This window comes from Actinia tenebrosa, unplaced genomic scaffold (assembly GCF_029948245.1).
Source record: "Actinia tenebrosa isolate PJP-AT-01 unplaced genomic scaffold, QUT_ActTen_1.0 PGA_scaffold1__47_contigs__length_23844297, whole genome shotgun sequence".
NCBI lineage: Eukaryota > Metazoa > Cnidaria > Anthozoa > Actiniaria > Actiniidae > Actinia > Actinia tenebrosa.
The window spans coordinates 23,517,779-23,543,123 of record NW_028292578.1 but is presented as its reverse complement, the minus strand read 5'-3'; the positions used below and the strand labels follow the sequence as shown (position 1 = coordinate 23,543,123).

The window sequence follows — 25,345 nt, the reverse complement described above, 5'->3', positions numbered from 1 at the left end:
CCATTGTGCGTACTCAAAAAGGCTATACGTCATACATGAAACAAATAGTTTCCTAAACCATAAATTCCATATGTCCTAAATTCTATCTAGTGATGTGGTTTTTCTATGTATTTCCTTAATTTACTATCAAGAATTTCACCATCATTTGCTATGTTGTCCCATCTTAGGTATGTTTTACTATGAATGGTCAAAAAATGTTTTAATCTAATTTTAATCTTGGAAGAAACCAATTTTTTTTTTACTCAATCAATTTTTTACACTCCTACTTAATTTTTTAATATAAAATTTATAATTACCAAATTAAGGGAAAAACGGATTTTCGTACACTGCCGAAACACACGAAAAATCCGAGCTCATTTTTTTGAAGTTGAATTGTACTATTTTAAGGCGCTGAAATACGAGACACAAAAACGTCCAACTTGTCGCGCAACATTGTTGCGGTGCAAGTTCGAAAACAACGTTGCTGGCACATCCTATCTATCCAACTTGCCGCGCAACAAAATCTAATGTTGCAAGTTGGGACTATCACGGTGATATTTTGCACGCCGATTGGCTACAACCTACATAATTCAAGATGGTGCCCGCTTCTGCACATAAAATGTTGCGTGACAAGTAGGACGAGTGATGAAAAACGAGCAACAAATTTGATCTACGTTCTACTTTTCGCAACAAGCTTTCCCAACTTGCAACGAAAGACTTTGTTGAGTGACAAGTTGGATAGATAGGGTGTAAAACCAGCATCATTGTTTTCGAACTTGCTCCGCAACAATGTTGCGCGACAAGTTGGATGTTTTTCTCGTTTTTCAGCGCCTTGATAGTGAATGACAAAAGTAAATTCTGTTCGTGCAATATCGTAGTTTTTATATTTTTTCAGTCTCAATTTCCTGTTTACAAGAAAGATCCTTATTTTCTGATTCGGAATTCCAAATCAGGAGTTTTCCGGTTCCCCTTGGGCAAAATTAGTCGAATTATACATTCTTACCTCCACTGATAATTACTTTGTTACACTTAGTTGGACAGTACCGCCAACACGCTATGAATGTTGTTTAGTCTTCCGCGTTCAGCCAAGAATGCAATGTTAATCACGCACATTTATCGTGATGAATAAGGTCCGTGCTTATAGGAATAATACTAATCTTGTACTAAGAACTTGTTTATGAAACGCTTTAAGGAAGTACTTTGTTTTGTTTATTTGAACCCTGAAACAACCTGTGGGCTGATGTAAGTCAGGGCATAGCTAACTCACAGATCGAACCCTGAAACAACCTCTGGGCTGATCTAAGTCAGGGCATGGCTAACTCACAGATAGAACCCTGAAACAACCTCTGGGCTGATCTAAGTCAGGGCATCTGAAACAAACGGCCCGTTGCCATTTACTTTTCACTCTGTAAGAATTTTATGACCCTCCTAATAAGTCGACAAGGAAATAACTTCAAAATTTTCAAGCGTTCAAATGTTTATTGATGACCCTCCCCTCTGAAGCACTAACCCCCACCCCCACCCCTCCTAATAAAAAAACGTAACTTCCCTGAACTAGTATTAATCGAATTACAAAATAAATTATCAAGCTGTGGAAAACAGGAACTAAAAACTGACATGGCTCTTAAGCCTCTTAGAGTTATTTTTGTCGAAATGACACAAAATTTGATCTTCAAAATGCGTGAATTTTGAAGAGTTTTTCAAAATAACTGCAGAATTCACAATGAAAATTAGTCATAAAATCATTCTGGCTTTCTTGCTTCTTAAAAGTTAGGCATTTATTGTGAAAAACAGGGTTAAGATTTCTCGTTTCTAAGCCGAACTAATGACGTCATTACACTTGAAGCTCCATGGCTTCCATGCACCAATGTGTCAGAAACTAAATGACAAACGTTTCTCGAGATTTTGTCACGCCAATATTTTGTCATGTTAAATATTGCACGCTGTAGGCAAAATATAGAAGAAACTATAAGAAACTATCCTAGCTACGAAAAAGGAAAATTCAAATTTGCTTTTTTGAAGCTAAACTATTTAAAAAAACTAGGGTTACTAAAATTACATTGAGTACTGATATTTAATCTAGGTCCTTCTAGATAATTAGAAATTGTTTTTGCGGAGAGAGGATTACCGGAGAACCCGGTTATTATTATTATTATTATTATTATTATTATTATTATTATTATTATTATTTATTTTTATTATTATTTATTTTTATTATTATTTATTATTATTATTATTATTATTATTTTATTATTATTATTATTATGTTCTATGATAACCATTCTTATGGGAAGCCATTTCAATGTTACATCTTGTCCCATCCATACCATAACCGTTCTTAAAGGAAGCCATTTCAATGTTACATCTTGTGCCACCCATACCATAGCCGTTCTCGTGGCAAGCCATTTCAATGTTACATCTTGTGCCACCCATACCGTAGCAATTCTTATGGGAAGCCATTTCAATGTTAAAGCATGTCCCACCCATACGATAACCATTCTTATGGGAAGCCATTTCAATGTTACTTCTTGTGCCACCCATACAATAACCATCCTCATGGCAAGCCATTTCAATGTTACATCTTGTGCCACCCATACGATAACCATTCTTAAGGGGAAGCCATATTAATGTCATATATATACGATAACCATTCTTGAGGGAAATAATTTCATTGTTAAGGCATGTCTTACCGTGTATGGGCTGTTACGAATGGCTGCCTATAGTGACTAAATTAACTAAATTCTGCGAACGAATATTTTCACTTTTTTTAAACTTCGACTATAAAAAAGAATGTTAGCAGAAGAAGAAAACGACAAAAGCATGCACAATAACTTCGGCACTTCATGTAAGACACACTACACATATCCTCAAATCTTAATAGGATTTTTTTTTTTACTTTAACTTAAGACCATTGCCTATACATCCGTTTAGACTCACGCTACGGCTTTCTTATTTACCGAAATTCATTCGTACTATCGGTACCGGTTTTGGGCGAACGGGGTTTGGGTAAATGAGAAAATGAGTAAATGACGGTCTACTTAGCCATGCATTTCCAGAGAATCGAATTTCTTTTTTGTTGCAAGACAGGAAAAAATTACATACCAAATTTGAAAGATAAGATAATCTAGTACTTAATGTAATCTATCTCCGTGTAGGCAGCCGTTTGATAACAATATCTGTGATGCTAAATATAGGTTTGGAAACTTTGGAGATTAAGGTATGAAGATTTTAAAATAGATTATGAGCAATGGATATGCGTTTTTTAATATTTATTATAAACTTAAAATACGGGAAAATTTTAGGAAGAGAAGAGAAGAGAAGAGAAGAGAAGAGAAGAAGAAGAAAAGAGAAGAGAAGATATAATAAAAGAAAGAGAATGAAAGAAAAAATGAATGGTAGAAGAGGCAACATTAAAATGACATTAATAAAAATAAAATACAGCATATATTACTAAAATGTCATCACTTTTAAATTAAGTCAATTTGAATGCATTTTCTTGGTTTAAAAAATCAGTTTTTCAACAGATAACAGCTAACATAGGTTATGGCTTTCCTTCTTTCTTCAATAATAAAAGCCTTAAAATGCAGTCGGAATTGAATAATATTACCATAAGTATTATCAAGTACCATTTCTGTACAGTTCTCTTAGCACATCTACTTTCCGTGACTTTTATCGTTCTTCCTGCATCCATCGCAGTTTAAAACTGTAATGGCATTTGCTTGGGGGAGCGCGTGCTCCGTTGGCGGAACTTCTCAATACACATCCAGCTTCGGAACTCTTTCCTCTGCTACAATATATTTTTCAAAACTATTACAGCTCGTTTTCTGTAGTTGCTGGTTCCTAACTGAATCCCAGACTTGGCGTCCTCGTGGCTTTTAATGTTAAGAGGAATATATACCGATTTAAAAAAGCATTTATGTTGTTTGTTATTTCGGCTTTTGACAAAATTTATGCTTGAGAATTTGAAAGTACAGTAGGTATGTGGGTGTGGCCCTGTACGTTACATACCGTGACATTGAAATGGCTTCTTGTAAAAATGATTATCGTACATATGGGTGGGAAACATACGATATGTTATGTGTTGTATGATATGTGAACGGTACGGTATGCCGTAACATTGAAATGGCTTCTCATAAGAATGGTTATCATATAAGTGAGATATACATACGGTACTGAATTACACACCGTACACCATGCGACATGTCGTAACATTGAAATGGCTTTCAATAGGAATGGTTATCGTATGGGTGCGACATGTCGTAACATTGAAATGGCTTTCAATAGGAATGGTTATCGTATGGGTGGGAAATGTCGTAACATTGAAATGGCTTCCCATAAGAATAGTTATTGTATGGGTTGGTAACATACGGTACTGAATTACAGCCCGTGCACCGTACGACATGCTATAAAATCAAAATAGCGGGTAAAATTAACAAAGATTTCGTTCACCGTGTAAACACACCCTTTTGAAATTGAACCTGTCTCGCCATTGCGAAACTCACACTACAGAAGCTCTAACTATTACATTGACCACGTTAACAGCGCCTCTTGAAGCTCAATGCTAGGTGGTTACAATAATCCATAGAGCGTTTTTCAGCTGACATGAGTGGGATAAGTGTACGGGTACCAGAACGTCCCACTTGCATACGACGCACGGAAGGTTTCAAAAAATCCAGTTTAGTCTACAGCAAGGAATCTTAATTATCTTATGATTTTTTTTCATTTGTTTGCCATTAAAGTGCAAATATTATTACCATGGAATAGTTTTTAACTGAATAGTACTTGTTAGCACGAAATCCATCATTTTCTATATAGTTTGAATAGAGGTGCAGTGCCAAAGGGTTAGTAGTTAACTGTGACAACTGGCCAAAAAAACACTAGTAGTTAACTGACAAATAACTTAAAATTAGTAGTTAACAGTTGACTGATATTTCATTATTTCGGTTAATATTATGGCCAGCGCTCGTAAAATTATTACAGTTTGCTTACATTCGGCCGAAAATTTAGTAGTTAACTGACAATTGGCACCCTCTAAATAGCGCTATTTATAGTACTAAACATTAGTATCCATTTTATGGATAGAGTGACCACAGTAAATCCGTGAAACTTTAGTAATACTAAATAGCACAATTTCATGGATTTATTGTTTGCACTCATGTATATTATTTGAATAATGAACTCTATTTATTTCTCCAAATTCCACATTATTAACAATATTTTTGATGGAAATTGCAGGCCAAACTATGGTTTTCTAGTCATTAGCTTTAGTGAACTTTGGAAAATAAATTTCAAAGAGTAAACTCATATAAAAAAAATAAATTGTTTTGGTGGCTAGAAATCCTATCTAATTTGAAGTCTTCTTAATGTTATTTACATTCTCAGAGGAGTAGAAAATGCAGATAAAGTCAAACTCCGCCCAAAGGAGAATGTCAAGATATCGCAACTTTTGAGCTATACCTGTACTACATATTCGTGTATGCGTCACTACCCCTAACTTATAAGTGTTTATTTCGATTTTATCTGATAACGATAATTTGGTCTTGTTATAGCGTGAGGGGACTGACCGTTCAATCATTGAGTTAGGTAGGTACATAGTATTTTTCTAGTTAAGATTATAAAAGCACTAAATCCTTCTCATGTAGCAAAATATTTATTTATTTTTTTAAATTTTTTGCATTTCAATACCTAGTTTGCTTTAAACCTTTAATTTATTCTTGCGACTATATTTATTGCATTTGTATTTTAAGATATATTATATATTGTATCTTTAAATTATTATTCGTTGTACTATTTATATTTAATCCATGTTTCTAGTTTCTACAAATCGAATGAATTCGAAAAATTCTATGAGAATTGAAAGTAATTTAAGCGTAAAATTCCATCCATCTATCGTAAGAAATGCCACAAAATTTACTTATAAAAAAGGTTTTTTAAAGCTCTTTTAGGAACGCAATCCACTGCTCAAACTACTCTCGATCATTCTTTGCCTTACGCACGGTGATCTCTGAATCGCTAAAGGCGGATAGCTTTATCTCTGAATTACGTCTTATTTTGATCCAGGTCTTGATCCTTAAAGAGGTTTCTGAGAAGACCAAAACTATCTAGGAACAAAAATATCTTCTAAAGATAGAATTACTCCGCGATCTAATAATTAAGCTAGAGTTAAAACTTGGATTGCTTCATTGAACATTCGCGTAATTAATTGTCACTCGACTTAAACGACCAATCACCTTCCTCCGTGTATCTTTTAAGCTATCCCCGTATCTTAGCTTTACGTATCTTAATAAGTAAGAAGTCAAGCGTTTGAGCTTAGCTTCAGAATTCGAAAGGAGATTTAGATATCATGATGTAGTTTTAGTTGCAGATTCGTTAGAGCACTCGCGAATCTTTTTCCGTACCACTTGTGCTGAGTGCTTGGAATTTCATTATTTTAGTTATTATTGCTGTAGTATATGCATGGTATCTCCAACAGCGAAGAGTGTATAACAGTTAGATAGCCCGCGTTTTCGAATGCCCGGAGGAAAAATGTTGTTATATATGCACGCGCGCGTTGAACGAGAAAAAATATTTGCTTGAAATATGCACTATCTTGCATTATACTGAACAAAGCATCAGTAACAGCCGTTGTTTTCAATGAAACGATAAAACTATGTCAGAGATATCTACCTCACGGTAGAGGGTTCTAGCAAGAGGCTGAATAAGGAATTATTGGAAGAGACGGCGAAAAAAATGGAAGAAAATGGAAGGCAAATGGGTTAAAAGGTGTGAACGAAAGGTAATGTGAGCAAAAATTGACGGGATAGAGAAAGAAAGAAAGAAAGAAAGAAAGAAAGAAAGAAAGAAAGAAAGAAATGGATGGAACTAGAAAAAGAAAGAAATTAGAAAGAAAAAGAGAGAAATTAGAGGGAAGTGAGGGAGAGGAGAAGAGATCAAAGGGCATCAAGGAAAGTATTGTGAAAAATAAATAAATAAATAAAAATAAAAACTTGGCATAAAATGCCAAAGATCAAGGTTATAGGAGAAGGAAAAAAATCATCCAATCTTTTCCTTTTTTAAAAAAAATGATTAAAATCCTATTGCGCAAAAATAATTGGCAAAAAGGAGCGATAATGATATAATAAGAAGAAGCAAAGAAAAATTGGAAGTAACTACGATTTCAGATAAAATGAAAATGAATGTTAAAGCCACAGGCTCTGCAGCGAAAATTTGACTGAAGTTTGAATGACCAATGTCAATTGATGAATATTATCGTTGTCAAACAATGTCGTGCTAGCTATTCACTCGAATTCTCAGTACCAAAGAAGGGTTACTTGATAGAGCTTTACCGAGACCCGAAACACTTAAATATCAGGAAGCGAATTGATGGCGAAGCCGCCATTTCGATTAAAGATGTTTCTCACAAATAGGTGCAGCTTGGCGATTAACGTCAAGTTGACGTCATTCTGACGTCATTGTGTCTAAAAATCGCCCACGCTTGTCTCTGAAGCTCGCCATTTCTATTTAGATTCGTGGCTTTATCTTCCTTAAGATTCTATTTTCCTCCTTCGCCCTGTTAAAGAGTGGGCTGAGTATTTGGTAACATTGGACAACTGACTGTTCTTTTCTTGGTCTCGCTAATAACGCACAAAACATTCAATTCAGTTTTTTTTTGACCCAAAACCCTGGGAAATTTAACGGGGAAACTTGAAATATCGAAACGGTAAAAATATTCTGTTGCATGTATAAATTGCCTTAATATAGCCATTTAAGAGGAAATTTGACTGGATGACCACAGTGGCCCCAAGATTCTATTTCAGGTAGGTTGGTATACTAGCTCATCTTTATCTCGTATGCCTTGAATCCAAACATGTAGGCTGCAAGCAGGCAGGATTTCGATTAGTGTTTTAGCTCTTAGACATCCACAACGACCTCACAATAGAAGCGAGCAATATGTGAACACCTCTTAGTTTTGAAAAGATGAAAAAAGAACCCTAAAAATAAATTTGACAAATATGGAAAGTCTCGGTCGGTCAGCCGTGCGCGATCAGGGCTAAGTTATATTTATCCGCTTAAGCGGTGCGCTATTGGTCATGTCGCATTTGTTTATTGACATATTGTACTTTATTGAACTAAATTTGGGGTTATGGCTGGGAAAAAAAACTCTTTTATTCGCATGATTGTCTTGCTTAGAACAAAAATATGATCTTCCAAGGGTACAAAATACAATTAAAAGTTTATTCGGAGAAATGGCGTTACCTTCTGATTCAAATTTCATGATTTTCGTCGTGAAACTATATATTCCTAATCGCCATTCCAGCTGCTCTCTCCCTTTTACCTATCCATTCTATTCGTCTTAAATGAACCATTTCAATATAAACAACCCAATCGTTATCAATAAATTCCAAAATTGACTGAGATTGAAAATTCGATCTTCGACTTAAACTGCCAAGCTATTGACCTCGAGTATTTGTACTCTTATTTCATGTTTTACTTTAATTTAGAAATTAGACACAGAAATTACAGTATTTAGTTCTCTTTTATGCCGACTTGGCTAAAAATATCCCCGGAACTTAATTTCGAATCTCTTTTGGTTGACTTGGAAACTCGATTTTTTTTTTAGCACGTAGATAGTTAACGATTTGCTTGGGAATTTCTTAGCTAGGGTTCCCAAGGTAGTTAATTTGTCATGGCAAATCCCTATAGCACAATCAGGGAAGACTTCAGTTACGTTCATGAACGCGTCCGGTCCAATAAAGCAAAACTGAAAGTTTTTCCCTATTTCACTCTCTCTTTTTACTCGATTATAAAATCACTCAAGGGAATAGAATAAGAAGGGACTTTACTGACAGCTTAATCGTTAAATTTCCTCCGCCCACTCATTTTCCTCCCACAATAACACCACGAGACTAAGAGAAGCTTTTTTCCTTCTCTTTTCTTCTTTTCAAACTGCTTGTCTGCCACGGCCTCCTGTGTCTTCTAACAATGCTGCTTCTCGCCAAGTGGCTCATTAGCTAAAGAAACATTCATCGCGTTTGCTTTTTGCGAGTGAGACTACCAAGACAAAACAAGACGGAGTTTGTTCAAGATCATGGTCCATTTAAACAGTACACCGAAAAAACTAGCCATGTGAATCGTCTGGTATATTTCCGGTTTTAGTTAACCTCCATGATGAGTTCGGTCTTCTTTCTTTGGCAATTTAGTCTCAGTTGATTGAGAAATAATTATGTTAAAATTTGTTCGTTCAACCTGTAAATATAGTCTTTTTGAATCGGAAGACACACGTGTTGGGAAAAAAAACGGAAGTACGAAGAAGATCTTGGAACAATATCAAAAAAAGTACAGGAAACGAATTGTACTTTATATATTTGCATATGATGGTATTTGAAAACCAGCTTAAAATGACTAAATTGTACACGAGAAAAGTGTCGCAACATGTTTTCCAAATTCCGAAAAGAAATAGAAATTTTGACGTGTTTTTTTTTTTTTCAATGACATTGAATCAGTATTTTTATCATATTTGCAGAAATTCTAACCTCATTTGTATTCGTTCAACAAGAAAGAAAACATGTTATAGTCAACAAAAGTACAATAAACTTTGTACATAAATATTGATAATTACACTTAGAGGTTTTAAGTGTTTATGCCACCACATGGCTTCTTCAATATCACGACAGTTTTGACGGCTTAGATCTGATATTAATGCTCGTCCGTTGAAACTTTTTTTTTTCGTTTGAAACGTCTTGGTTGTTCATCTCCAAGAGTAGGAACATATTCATTCCATTATCAGGTAATTATAACTTCCTAAAAATATGTACAGAAATTGTGACAAAATATTCTATGGGCCTCTCTGTAGAAGTAAACAGAACATAATTTGCCATTGTCAAAATCTGTAGCCACTTCTAATTGGTTACCGTATTATAATTCTTCTCTGGCTATATCAAATTATTGCACTTTGCAAACGTCCTGACTAAATTTAACTATAGTATTCACGAATTTGCAATTGCAAAACTTTTCTCCAAACTGTTACTAATTACACTGTACATTTTTGCAATTATACAAACGTCCTGACTAAATCTTATCCGTATAGTATTAACTGTTTCTTTGGAATCCCATCAATCGATACTTGATATATTTGCAATTGCAAAATTTCCCCCCAAACTGTGACTAACAGTATCTTTAAATGTTTTTAATATTTTTAAAACGGTTTTTTCAGAGGAATTCTTTCAATTGATACTTGTATGCATGTTCAGTCGTAACTCTGGACCAACTTGAATCTCTGTACTATTCATTAATATATTCGTAACTGGATTCCTATGAAGTCAAACACTGAAGTATTACCGTTATATGGAAAATCTGCTCGTGATCCAATAACGAAGTGGTTTAGTTCAGCCAAGGCTGTTGAACAGCACGCGTTAGTTCCACTATATAACCTGCTAAACTAATGACAAACGTGGCCAAAGTTCATTCCACAATAACCTTATTTTCTTCTCGACATTCCAAACTGCTTGATCTAAAGTCATTTTCAAAGGTTTTGAGTTTTTTTCTTCATAGCTTTTTTAAAGACGTGCTTGCATTTGGTAAACCACAACGTTGTTTTTACACGAAGGGGCATGTTTCTGTTAAATTTGAGTCAAAATTCATTAAGATAACCTTGAACAGTTATACACTGATTTACAGGTACTTTTGTACTCACACTTTTTATCAAGCGAAATTTTCAGCGCGATCAGTTATCCAGACAGTATCTAAACATTATTCTACATAATAGTTCTCAGATCATATTTTACCGCAATTTTATAGTTTATTCAGTGCTTTTCTTGAAACAGCAAATCCTGAGTTATCTCAAGTCAACTTCAATCTGAAACCACTTGTAAAGCTACCACAGGCGCCCCATATGACAGGTGACACATGAAATATTAAAATATAGGTCTGCATGTGGTCTAGAGGTTGTTTTCGGTTAGAACTTACATGTATTTTCTAAGTAAAACATGAATGCAGTATTTAAGGATTTTCATGACGCAATTTTAGGCTTCTAAAATGGCATGTTTCATAACTGCGAGACAATTTGATAAACACAGCTAGTATTAGCATTATTTAAGTCTTCTTTTAGCTTCTAATATTGCGATCGAGTACTTGCGTTGTAACGCGAATAATATCATTAACTGGTACTTCGCGGCTGGGGCAAAAAATTTGGAAGCAGAAGAAAAAACTGGTTCGAAGTTTTGGGCTTCTATAAGTCTGAGCTTGAGAGGATTTTCACTGAGTAACTAAGGCCATGTCCACACTATGCCGGATAAATTTGAATCCGAATTTTTATTTATTCGGTTCCATTTCCAAAATTCGTTTTCGGTGAAGAATTGTTCCGGATTCGCCCGGACTAGTGTGGACGGTAGGCCTATAACCGAATAGATAACAATTTGGATTCAAATTTATCCGGCATTGTGTGTACAGGGCCTAAGTCATAGCAGATAGACAATAATTAGACGACTTTATTAAACAAGGGTTGCACTAAAATCGAGCTTAAGAAGCATGAACTTGTGGCCCTCAATTCAAATATATATTCGACAAAAATAGTTTCACTGACACGAAAACGAAAAGATCGTTGCGAAGCCGTTTAGTGGAATATCTGAGAGAAAAAACCCGAAATGAAATTATAAAGAAATGGAAAAAAGGTTAAGAAATATTGAGGATGTCATATTTTCTGGGTTTTCAATTCAAAATGAAAAGCCAAAAAACGGATTGATCATTCACGATCGACGCATATCATGCAGTAGCGATGAAAGAAAATAGCCATTAAACTAAACTGAGACGAGTTTAAATCAAGATAAAAAGTAATTCTTGGTTTACTTTAATTAGTGATTAACGATTTAATGCTTTTATTATATTTTCAAATGAACAACTAGCTGAGTCAAATTCGCATAGTATAACATTTTGTTCACTCCGACCTGCTCAGTTGTAGCTGTTTTAAGCCGTCTTAGTAACAGCAAACCCATATTTTTGTTCTGGCAAAAAGCTTTTAGTCGTAGTTTATTTGTATGTTTTTTCGTTTGTTTGTCTAATATTTTTTTGTTGTCTGAATTTCACTTTTTTTTTTGTTGAAACAAACACTTTAAAACTTCTATCGTACAACCACTTCTGTTCCAATGTCAATGATTGTTATGTCCGCTCTCTCGCTGTCCTGAGTGCCGGCTTGCGTTCAGATTGTTTTTACTCAAAATTTCTACAAATCCTCCTTCTTAATTCCGCAATTATTTTCCCCACCAACAAAACTCTCCTCAATAATAAATATTTGATTTTTTATTGAACGAAAATTAAGTGCTCCTTTCACAAAAAGACCTAATGTAACAATAATATTGCGTTTTGGTTTCGGAGTTCCGATTCAAAATTAACTAGCATGGCTTGAAAGTAATGACAATTCGTAAAACAAAACTTCCTATATTAACAGCCCTCCAATCATTCAGTCTTGTTGTTTGACTTAAAAAATGAATTTACCTTAAATTATAATTGTATTTTGATTAAGCATTTGTTAAGGAAAGGAAGGAAAGAAACAGAAAAAGCATGCGAAAAACATTGGTTTAATAATGAAGTCAAGAGTGCTTGCAAGTCGTCAGTCGCAGTTCTTTAGACTCATATTCAATCAAGCAAACAGGTCTAGAATGTCGCCAATAAATATACTTTATGACTGAAAAAATATATTAAGAACTACTAGATATAGTGCATGATAAAATAAATGGTTTTAATATTGAATTTGTTTTGCGAATAGAAAAAAAGAAATAGAAAGTCTACAGTAGTTGTCTAACACGCCCTAAAACATTCACTTATAGCAAAAAAGGAATACAAAATCTATACAGTAACTAAGTTTTAGCAGAATGTATTGTCATGTTTAAGTTTATCCCAAAATTTCGTTCATTATAATGTTATGTAAACTTCTATTAATGGATAAGTAAATATAGATTTTTTAAACTATTTTTTATTTGGACTTTGAAACAATAACTAGCTATTCTTTGAAAGCATGATTATGAAAAACATTGACCATATCTTCTAGGAAAAACACAGAACTAAGATTCAATTGAATCTTGTTTCTCATTTTTCCTTTTCATTCGTTTGATTTAGATAAGATAGAACTCATAATTAAGGCTTATATAACCACTTAGTTTTGTAAGTAAGTGTACGTGGGTTGCTTGACTGATGTTTATTGCATATTTTTATTCACTTATGGGTAGTTTATAATGATCGAGCTAAAACCTTATTTCTTTGCATAAAATTTTTTTCAAAAGACATATCGTGATAAAAATTCGTAAAAAAGTTTCGTGGGATTTCTTTTAGATATGATTTCACTATGGAACAGTTCTACTTTACGATCTCCATGACAACCATTTTCAGCTTTGCACGCGAACTCAGTATTTCCAAGGACTGGTCTTTTCCGACGCATTTAGTTACGGAATCGAAGTAGCAGAAAATATATAGTATCTTAGATTAATATTGAGCTTGAAGCGATACGTAGACTTATTTACACAAATATAGTAATAAATACTATTCCCAAAAAATATTTCAAGTTTCAGACGATTTTATCAAGAGTCTCCCTACTACCTCCCTGATTTTTTCATGATAATTCTTTGCAAACTTATCAACGTCCAGGCTCGTAGTGCCTGGGGGTTAGGGAAGAAAAGAAAAGAAATTATCTACAGGCTTACTTCAGGAAGTTAGTTTGTTTTGACCTCAAAAACTAAATATTAAAATTGAACAAGTTTCTTATAAACTAGGAAATTGTACAAGAAAGCCCTATAGTGTATGTTATAAGCAAAACACTTCGCGGCCAATCCAGCGGCGCCCTTCTGTACTAGTCCAATCGACTACACAAGTCTTTGAGTCCTGTGATTTCGATCAGAAATTCATATTTCAACAGCTAGAAGAAGAAGAAAAAATTATAAAAGAGAACAAACCGCGAGTTAATCTTTGAGTACTTTGCTACCGTTTCTTCATCCAAACTACAGTCACTTGAACAACGGCCTCGATGAGATCAATCTATTCTACTTCAACTTCAACTCTACATATCCCTTCGGCTATAAATGAGGACATAAAAGCCTTGAAATATGAATTAAACGTCCCTTATTTTGCTAGACAAAGCACATCCTTGCATGAAGAGATAGTATGAGTTCATTGCTCGAGGGGCTAATCTGATCAGAGAATTTCGGAGAGTTCCCGAGCTGAGCTAGACACTGAGCGGTATTTAAAAAATAAAGTTTCAAAGAATCATATACAAAAGTAGTTAAATTGTATGTTGCTTTGGGAGGGACTTTCATCTTTTGTAAAATTCTTCTATAAATTTGTTCCATGTCGAATTTTCTTGGAAAAACGGGAACTTATAATTAGATTGAGGAATGGCTATCATAGCTAGTTCAGTGAAAAATATTTACTTTCGAAAGTCAATGAAGATTGAAAGAAAAAAAAGAATTTTGTCATATTTGTAGTGGGTAGTGAAACGAGAAAAAACTTGAAATGAATGGCTGAAAATCGAATAAGACAATCAAATCAAATCCTACTTCCATAGTATCATATTTAACGGCCTATACTAATCTTGAGCCGGCAAAAACGAAAAATGTCACGAAAACGAATAGCTTTTTTTCTGGAATCACGCGAGGATTTTTCTCAAAATACATATGCAATAGAAAAGTAAATTTATTCCATCTTTGATCGTCTATCTTAACAACACATTTTTGATATCATTTTTTGTAATATCTCTTGTAGTTTGAAGATGACCTTCCGTCATAAAGTGATGAAAAATAAGGTCGAGAAGCGAATATTTCCTTGAAATTGTGTGGGCTGTTCGCAGACTTTAGACTCAACAATTCGAATATTCATTTAGCTTTGGAAGGAGAAAGTGTTTAAAAAGAAAATTTTCCTTGAACTTTAGAAATATTGTCTTTCTCATTGGCGGGAACTTGCTTATGGACTCTACAGTTGGACACAAACAGGAAACGAGAATGACGTCACTGGGAATTTACGGCCCCTAGGGTCTCAAGTTAGGAGAATAAGATTTTGATCAGACCAATTTTTTTAAAGTTTATATTGCATTTTCTAATTGAAAATCTAGACTTAGAATAAAAGTATAGTTATTTTTAAGGAACGGCAACAAATATATCAAAAAGAGTAAAGATATTTACAATATTCGAATTTAAATGTATCATTTAGAGGTCTCTTCATTTCGACATCGGTCCGCTGGTACGACTGATTTTCATCAACTGCCGTCTGCGAAATTTAATTTTGAGAACTACAAAAATTCTGGCCTAAATTTTGAATGGAAATTAAAGAAGAGATTTTGATTATTTCCTTGATTATGTGATTAATGTTTTTTGTATTTATTTAAGTTCCTTAAATTGATAATTTTAATATTATCAAGACAGTTCACACATTAAAAACAACCGTAAAATAGCACTACCTCAAAAATAGACTCTCAAATATTTACTGTTCGTATTTGTGACCATTTAACCGCATTAAAAGCCCTCTTCATTTAGTTTTCTCTCCTCGTCAAAGCTATTAGTCCACCTAAAGGCAAATAGAATATGATAGTTGGGTAAAATGTTGGAGTGTTTGATGGAAAATGAAGTTCTCCTTTGGTTGGTATGACATCATGTTGACATCACACCCCTCCCTGTATGTAAATGAAGGCGAGTAAGCCTCAAAGCTCATCGTTGTTACCACAAATAGAACAAACATACATCGTCGGGCAGCTGTAGCGAAAAGGCCTAGTTACTGGTGGGTAAAAATAGATCTTGAATTTTTATTTCCGTCTACTATGAACTATAAACAGGGCTAAAGATTGCTGCTAGATTTAGCTTGGTTAGGAAGGTTTTTCGTAATTAATGGTCCATCTTGATTTCTCGCATTTGTTTATGTGTTAATTTACAATTACGAAAAGTAGCTTTCGGTTTATCAGGAACGCTTTTTCTTCCGCAAAAATACTGAATGATTTTCCGCTCTGTGTCGGAGATCTGCTATACTATCAGCAGCTCTGGTGTTCTGCTACTTTTTCTCCTTTAAAAAAGGACTTTTCTTTGGTTGATTTAGCAAAAGCGATCGCAGTTTTGAGCTTGCATTTCTTGTGCCGAAGTTTCGCTTGTAAACCACGGCACATGGTACCTTCACCATCGACCACAAACTTACTCCTCTATAAACTAACTTTCGCCGGTAGATTCTAGCTTACACATCAAGTTATTCACATTAACAGACTTTGCATTTATCAGGGCATTATTTCTTTTAAATTGTGGTCAATATTTTCGACTATTTTAGATAAAATTCCGAGCTCAATTTGTGTCGTCAAACTGAAATACAAACTGAAGACGAAAACAACGACTGTTTTTACTCTTGTTGGCAGGACAATAATGTCTAATATACCTACCTCTCTAGCACTTAGCTTTATTCTTTTAATATAATTTAATTCTTTTAAGAGTCTGTGTAGAATAATATGTGTGTGAATGGAAATTTTTAGGTCGACTGACTCGACTATTAAAAGCATCGGACCGTTCGTCACGTCTTCTTAGAATTTAATATACATGCACCATATTATTCCACTCCTGTCTAGCCATTTATTCTTTCAACTGGTTTCAAGACAGATAAGGTTAAAACCTTAAAGAATTGCCATTTTTTTTCTTATACAATGTTTAAATTTCATCATCGATGGAGAAAAATTATCAAACCAGGAATTTCGGAAATCCAAAATGGCGGGAGATCGCTTTCGTGGACATCAGTTCTCTTAATTTCCGGTCTAAAATTTTTGCATTCCTTGTTAAATTATTATTCATGTCTGGCAAATAATCACATGATCAAGGCCTTGTATGTTTGCAGATCTTCGACTTAAAGGTCGTTGTAAACATTGCAGTAGGAGAAATGAAAAGATGTCTTGAATATTAGATCATTAGGCAGAGAATCGAGTCTACATTCCCAGGGACAACCCCTCCGAATTACATCATACCACGCAATAAAACGCCAAAATCCAAGCTTTCGAAAAATCCCTTCTTGTTCCTTTTTATAGAACGTATAAGCTTAAAACTCAAAGAAATATTCTTGATGCCAAAGTTGTGAGTATTGCACTGTTTTCTTGGCTTGTTATCAACCGAAACTTTGAAGCAATCATTTTCCTTTCGCAATCGCTCCAAAATATTTCATCTTAAAAACCTTTTCCCCGCTCTGCATCGAGAAGAGTTTCTATTGTATTCTTGATTTTTATGGTCCAACAAGGAACTCACTCTTTTTTACCTCTTAATTCTCCAGGTACAAGTTTGAAAGATTAATCCAAGGAGTACGAACTCTCGATAAGTTTACATAAGCATAAATCCTCTTCCTTCGACACTGGAAAACACAAAAATGGGACGCAAAAAGATACAAATATCCAGAATTGGAGACGAAAGAAATCGCCAGGTAAAAGCCTTGAAGACTGTTTCTCATATATACTGAAGTATGGTTCATCAGTTGAAGTAATAGTGGAGTTTATTGTTAAAAGCTTAGCTTTTTTGAAGCGCGCGGGCGGCTATTTTAATTTTGCTTCTATATTTTGCATCAAACGAATAAAAATAGCCTCCCGTTTTTGATCTAGAATGTCATTAACTAAAGTATTTTTAGCTCACCAGGTCATTCGGGTTAGAAATTACTGATAACGAAAGCACAATAGCCTTAAAATAGCACTCTTTTTATCATATGTGTACTTTTAATTTAGCAAACCATTTTGCGTTGAGCGCGAGTTTGGAAGATCGTCTCCTTTAACCTCCATCCAAATGGCTTTATCGTCGCGAAGGCTTTGACCGATCTTTGATATTCTGCCATGGAAACCATTATCACTGTCTTTTTATTCAACCACGATATTTTTTCAAAGCACTGATGTCGTGGTTTTCTTTCAGAATTACAAAATGTTATCATAGTCGTGTTTGTTGACATCTTAAGTGTCTGGTATTGAAATGGCTTTCTCGATAGCAAACATCACGCACATTCGTAAACATTTTTCTCTTGTTTTAGATAAGTTTAATGATTTATTTTCTTATGGATGGCTTTTCGTATCATCAAACTTTGTAGTGTAAGGCATTTTGGGTCAAAATTTGAGGTCATTCTAAAGCCGTTTTAGATAATATTACGAGTGTTCTAGAACGTGTGTGCGTGTTGGAATCCTACACTAGATCTAGTGGTTATCTTTCGCACATTTTCGCCACAATTCGCACAATGTTTTGAATTCGCTCTTCAAGTCAATAAAAAATATTGACAAAGTACTCCAACATCTTGTCATTTCTTGATCGAAATATTCTCATATTCGAAGTCTTTGACGATGACTGAATTCAATAAACACTTGAGTTTCATGCTTGGATATTCCATTTGTCCATCAAATTGCTATTTCTGAATATTCCGAAAATTGGAATCCTAATTAGAGTATTTTTGAGCTATCTAGAGGGTTTAGGTAACATTGACATCCATTCATAATTTCAAGTGACACTTTTAGAATAAGTCATACACAAATTTTACATTGGATTTGCAGAATACAATTCATTTTTGTACAGAAGAATTTGAAGGAAACACCAAAAAAAGTTAACATTTTACATGTAAAGATTCAGCATCATACGGCGTTATAAAATACTTTATTTACTACCATTACAGAGAAATTTTTTCCCTTTTCCATTTTAAAATTAATCTTAAAAGAAAAGTTATCATTTGATTTGAGATGTTAAAGAAATTTAATTTTCTGCTGTGCTGCAACTAACATTCCCTTTGGAGAAATTATCTCAGGGTGATTTGATTTAAAACAAAGGCCTCTGACATGTCTTTTATAAATTGATCAATACTATGTTTACTTAAAGATTGGATACAATATTGAAGTGATAAGAATAGACTTCATTAGGATAGATGTGCAGTAAGTATCCATTGATCAAAGCATTAAATCTTCCATTATTTTATTTCAAAAGCCTTGGCTTTGCATTGTGGTAGTCAGAGTATTATTCACAAAAAATTACCTTTTTAAATTTTTCTCATTCTCAAGTTACAATCTTGTTAACAGGCATATATCATTTACATAGTTTTTTTTTTAATTTTAATTTTTATTCCTTATTTGTTGTTGAAGGAAAGCATGGCTACCCATTCATCGTTCCCTCCAGGCACAAGAAAAATACTGCCTTACATAATATCTATATCCATCATAGTTTTGATATTGTCTTAGAGCTACCAATTCATATCGTAGTATTTATATGTGTCATATGCCAGTCCATATTTACAGACTTATTTCCTATAAGACAAGACCAAATACAAATATTATTTTATTCATTCATCTATTTTAAAACCAAAACTTTCCCATTAGTCAACCTCCTTAAACGTAACTCATATTACCTGTAATTCAGCTCAGAAAGCTTTGGAATAAATTAGGCTCATTGTTTATCTGATTGCATAAGAAAAATTATTTTTTGCTATGATATTGTATATAATTTTAGTGGGATCAACTTTCGGTGAATATTGCACAAGTAGAAAGAAAGAAGTCCAGAAGAGACAGGAATTGCATGATATGATATTGTAATTTCTTTGCCTTAAGTCCAATGAATGATTTATACTTATGGTATCTTGTAAAATATTTAAGGCTTTTACAAGTTTCTATTTATGGACAAAATTTTTAATACTATATTTTGTTACCATATTTCCAGAACGAAAAATTGAATAAACTGATTGATTGATTGAATACTAACAGCAGCTGTGAGACTATCTATAATGCACCTTTTTTATCGATTTATCACAAAGAAAAAATTTTGAGCAGCAATCTTTTCAAGGAAGGTCTATTTTAAATCCTCTGTTGATTCGATTTTTAATCTGAAAATTTTATCTTTAAAGCCAACATTTTAAGTAAGGGTGACCAAAGTGTAAAATAAGTTTTATAGAAAACATAGTGACCTAAAGTGATAGGTGAAAAAGGAGAGAAAAAGGATGCTAAAATGTGATGGTGTGGAATCATAGAAAGATAGGTTTTTTGATATGTACAAGTATGTTGTAGCGTTTTATTATTATTATTTTATTCGTCAAGCTGTCCTGAAACAAACAAATTAACTAAGCTTCAAAATATTGTGCATTCAGCATTTAATTACATCTTGTGCTTAGTGACATCCAACCTGCATAAAAATGTACTTTTTTTGGACTGTCTGTTGCTTGGGGTTAGTCTTAATTTTGTGTAGAAATATTTATGTGTTCCATTTAAGGTCCATGGAATTTCAAAGTGTTTGTAATGTTGGAGTTGTGTGTCTTTACTTTACTGTTGGTATTTGTGAGTGTTGTGATGCTGAAATGAGGGTTATCTTGAGTAAACAAGTCTACAATAGCTTCAAGGGGCGTAATAATTTCCCATTTCACACAATGTGTCATTCTTTTTAGGATAAGGTTCTTTGTTTGAGTTGTATCTATATTCTTTTTTTTTTTTTTTTTTTTTTGAAGTCGAGACTAAACTTTTTTTCTTTTTCTTTCTTTCTTTTTTTTTTAATAAATACTTTATTATCTTTAGTATCTATATTCATGTGCCTTCTCATGCACAACTGTTAAGCAAAGAAATGATACTCTAGGGAATGACACATGGACTGAAATGGGAAAATTTTGCACCCAAGGTAACAAAAATAGAAAGAAAGAAGTGTCTAATCAACTCAAAATTGGTCTATTTAATTAAGTAGGACCAATTACTAATCTGTGATGACCATTTCTCACCTATACAAAATTGTACAGCGTTCTTAAAATTTGTTTGTTTGTGCTTCCTTAGGTCACATTCACTAAAAGAAAGTTTGGTCTGATGAAGAAAGCTTATGAGCTGAGCATCCTTTGTGACTGCGAAATTGCATTGATCATCTTCAACTCTGCCAACAAGCTGTTTCAGTATGCAAGCACCGACATGGACAAAATTCTCCTAAAGTATACTGAATACAATGAGCCTCATGAAAGCAGAACTAATGCTGACATTGTTGAGGTAAAATGTCAAAAATGCTTCCTGCCAACCAATTACCAAAGCATAGTATCAGTACGTACACGTTTGGCCATTGTTGATTGATATTGTGTTCAAAAATACCAGGAAAAGATTTTTTTGAAATTACTTGGAAAAGTAGTAGATTCTAGGACAAAAATTATTCAATTAAAACCCCACTGTTGTTGATAAAAAAAAAGACTTCTCTCACAATCTAATTTGATATTATCCTAATAATTTGTGTTTAATTTTTAGACCATCTCAAAGAAAGAAAACAAGCAGATATCCTCACCAGAAGATACCGACAAGGTACGAACTTTTAACCACCATTTATTATTAAGAAACCTATATTCTCTGGTTTTCGGCAAGAGCAAAAGATTATCAAAGGGGGCTCACTACACGTAGGTATTGTATTCACATTTTTGTGAAATGAGGATGAGGTAGAAGAAACCTTTTTTTTTTTGTTGGTTGGGGCAACTTTGGCATTTGTGGTATTGCTTTTTGTGTCTCCTGCATTTAGTTTAAGAATTTCATTTTTTTTGCAGCAATTCGTTCTGACTCCGAGGACAGAAGCCAAGTATAACAAAATCAATGAAGAATTTGACCAAATGATGAAGAAAAACTATGTTCCCCAACAGGTAACCATACTTTTAATTTACATGCCTTCTAAACGGAGGTTCGTGCCGCCATGTGATGGCAACCATGTTAGATGGCGGGGAGAAAAACGTTCGTTGTTTTTACGACGGTAGCACTTACTAGCCAGTACTGTACCTAACAAAACTGTGGCCTATGTTCTGTGATCCAATCAGAATTTTAGAAGTACTGTAGGAGCGAGAGCTCTCACACCACCCATGCTTTCCAAGGAACAATACTCTTTGGACATGATTGTGCTAAATCCAATAGCACTCAGGGAATATTATGCAACTGTATATGGAATGCTGTGGAAACAGCTTGATTGATGCCTATCAACACCTACTTCTTCAGCACGATGATTTGGTATTTGCGATTAAGAATGACTGTAATATCAAAAAACTTGAAGAATGAGAATTTTGGTGCAAAATCCCTATTGAATTTATTTATTCATTTTTTTTTTTTTTTTACAGAATCCAGATGGTTACCCACAGGCGATGCCGGTATCTGTGCCAGTCTCCCAGAACAGCAATGGTTCAGATGACACTAATGGGTACTCTGTCAGTAGGAGCAGTAGCGTTGATACTATTGGGAGTAGTTCTGGTATAGGAAATGCCAACACAGCTGGAAGAATATCCACAGGAACCCCAAATCAGTCAAACCCAGGACTAAGCATATCAGGTAAAATAAGACGATTTTCTCTTGTGAATTTTTCATTGTGACTGTCTTCTCTTGACTTGCATGTATCTTGTACGTCTTTTCTTGTCTTTGTCTTTCCTTTGCTTCCCTTCAATTCACTTTGCTTTGCTTCACTTAAATTCTCCGCTCTTGTTTTCTCTCTTTCCATCTCTTCTCTTCCCTTTTCTCTTCTCTTCTCTTCTCTTCTCTTCTCTTCTCTTCTCTTCTCTTCTCTTCTCTTCTCTTCTCTTCTCTTCTCTTCTCTTCTCTTCTCTTCTCTTCTCTTCTCTTCTCTTCTCTTCTCCATCGTTTAATTACAGCACATCATCAATGTCACTATGATAAGCTACAGAAATGTCCATCATTATTTGTTTGAGTAAATTTTACACAGCACTTCTATAACTCAACATTATTACTTTGCGTTACAGACCAAAGCTATCCCAACTGAACAAATGCGCCTCGCAGCATTCTTCCTTGGCGACAATCTGTAAAAACTGATCACATGCCCTGCACATAACAACATTGACTAACTTGGTAACAGAAACATATTGGACAACTGACTTGCGCAACATCAGTTACATTATTCACCAACACACACCTTAATGTACTTAATGTTATAAGTTAAGCAGATAATATTGTACATTATGGCCTACATAATCTCCATAAGTTTTCTCTTGTTATGGTTCAATTAAATATACCCACAGACATTCAAGATATCAATGATATTTTAATATATTAAAATATAAATGGCCCTAATGTATCTCAGTTGCAGAAGCAAAATAGGTTGAATGAATATTTATTACCATGTATGATTGACAGCATCATTTTCATTATCCTAGAAGATTTATTCATTAGTTGGAGCATTTGAAAAATATATTTTATAAAGTTGTTCATTTAAAGAAACTTTGTCTTCAAAAATATGAAACCCAATTCTTTAGGCAAAATAATTTTTAATACTTAACCAGATTTCGACTTTGCATTTTATCTTGGGGTATATAGAAGAGAGAGAATGTAGCATGAAAGATTTAATGGTTTTAATTTGTTTAACACCCAAGAAAATTAATAAATCCCAATGATAAATATACTTCAACATAATCAAACAAGTCAAAAGTTCTATATGCACTTTTGCAAAAGCGCAACTATAAAAAAGTGTGTATATGACTTTTAACTTGTTTCAATGAAATAACCAAAAACAATTTGTTATGTTTATATTTTATTTTACAAGATATTGTCTTTAAAAGTGCATTTTATCATTAATAGTAGGTTAAAATGCTAATTGTTACTCCTAAGTCCTAAGTTTTTTAAGTAGCTTTGATGAATAAAAGCAGAAAAATTGTAGATATATAGAGTATTAGAATATTAGAGTCTAGCTAGTGTAAACTTTTAAAATGCTGTAGCAATAGCCTACTTCCGAAATATGCCTCGCTTGTCACGCACAAAGGTTTCAATGGACGGCTGTTGTGCATAATGCCAGTGATTTGTGAAAGGATAAGAGGATAAATTTAATTTCACATGTAGCCTTGTACTAAAACCTTTGTGTGTGACAAGTGAACCATATCTTGGAAGAGAACTATTCTATTATACTATTTGATAAATTTAAATGCTAAATTTTTATTCAAGAAAAGCTTATGATTTAGATCACTTCCTATACTTGTGGTTCAACAGTGTTTATGTTAAAATTTTGATGTGAAGATTTAAACAAAAAAAAAGCATAAAATTAAAAATTGCTGATAAATTAACAAATGATAAATTAAAATAATGTGAGTAGATCCTATACGTAGTAGTAGATCCTATACGTAGATTCTTAAATTAGATAACATAGATTTCACATTGGAATATCAAAATTAATATGCCTGTAAATGAGTTCGAGTTAATATATTTTAAATAAATAATATAATATTAAAACTTAATAGATTAAGCAATATATTAAGTTATTATTCAATATGCAGCTAGTTAATGTGAGAATATTACAGTAAGGACACTGAAACAATGAACACGAGTTATTTTTAGGTTATTATTTTCTGAACGTTCGACTTTTTCAAACCCTTTAAATTAAAGCATTGAGTTTAAATACACAGGGGATGGCAGCAAAATACCAACTTTCAGCTTGCATTTTGCATTTTGCATTTTGCTGCTAGCGAGTTTGCATGTTTATAAAATTCACCTTTTCAACATTACCTTGGATCGTGTTACAGTCACAAAAAGTTCGGACATTTTTTTCAGATTTCCATACAAATTCACTGACTTTAAAGAGAAAATTTAGGTAGATTTCTTTAGTTAGCTATCTTAACAGCAGTAAGAAAAGCTTCAATCAAGCTAGAAAAATGATTATTTACTTGTATTTAGAGAACTAACTAAACATTAACCAAGTAAATAGTTCATTTAGAGTCAGTGCATTTGTACGGAAATTCGAGAACAATGTCCGAACTTTTTGGTGACCGTAACACAATCTAAAACAATTTATACCCTTTAAGGGCTAGCGCCGAAAAGGTGAATTAGCAGGATATTCATGAATAAGTGACAAAAGACTTGAAGTGTTTGTGTTTTGAATGCCCTTACTGCAAGAAGAATATTGAAATTGTATTAATCTTTATCAATCAAATAACTATACTATTTAATAATTATGATGTAAAGTTATTTTTGGTCGTCACATGAGAAACCTTTTTATTTGTTTTTTGGTATATTTTCCTTTTGTTTTGCAGTCAATTTTTTGTTACAATTTTACAACTTAGTATAGCATTGCATTTAATTGCCTATTAAAGAATACTGTCAAGAGAGATATACAAATATTGTGTATTATTTGAGGATGAAGTAGGCTAGAATGATTGTTGATTATTTTTCTTTTCTTTTTTTCTTTCCTTGATTTTTATCCTTTATTAGTAATTTGTCACCCTTTCTTGCTTGCTTTTTTCCCCCTCTTCGATTTCCTCTTTCATGTAATGAGTAATATGTTTCTCCAGCTTTTCCCTTCTGCTCCACTCATCTGTCCCATCCATCCACCCTCATCCAAGCATCCACCCATCCATCCATCCACCTTCACCCATCCAAGCATCCACCCATCCATCCATCCATCCATCCATCCTTCCATCCTTCCATCCTTCCACCCATCCAAGGATCCAC

At 33.7% G+C, this 25,345-nt stretch overlaps 1 protein-coding gene across 3 annotated transcripts in view; it reads left to right on the top strand.

The window, feature by feature from the left end:
* The first annotated feature begins 7,485 nt into the window (after window positions 1-7,485).
* The window catches only part of LOC116289149 (myocyte-specific enhancer factor 2C), a 22,003-nt gene continuing 4,143 nt past the window's right edge, over window positions 7,486-25,345 (top strand). The window contains exons 1-6 of one of the 3 annotated variants that reach the window (XM_031696025.2): window positions 7,486-7,775; window positions 17,227-17,373; window positions 20,720-20,923; window positions 21,173-21,226; window positions 21,463-21,555; window positions 22,021-22,228. In XM_031696025.2, the coding sequence (XP_031551885.2) occupies window positions 17,320-17,373; window positions 20,720-20,923; window positions 21,173-21,226; window positions 21,463-21,555; window positions 22,021-22,228 (613 nt within the window). In that variant the 5' untranslated portion in view covers window positions 7,486-7,775; window positions 17,227-17,319. Of the gene's footprint in view, window positions 7,776-15,594; window positions 15,712-16,599; window positions 17,034-17,226; window positions 17,374-20,719; window positions 20,924-21,172; window positions 21,227-21,462; window positions 21,556-22,020; window positions 22,229-25,345 lie in introns of those variants that run through there. The other 2 variants (XM_031696024.2, XM_031696026.2) reach the window with 2 other exon arrangements.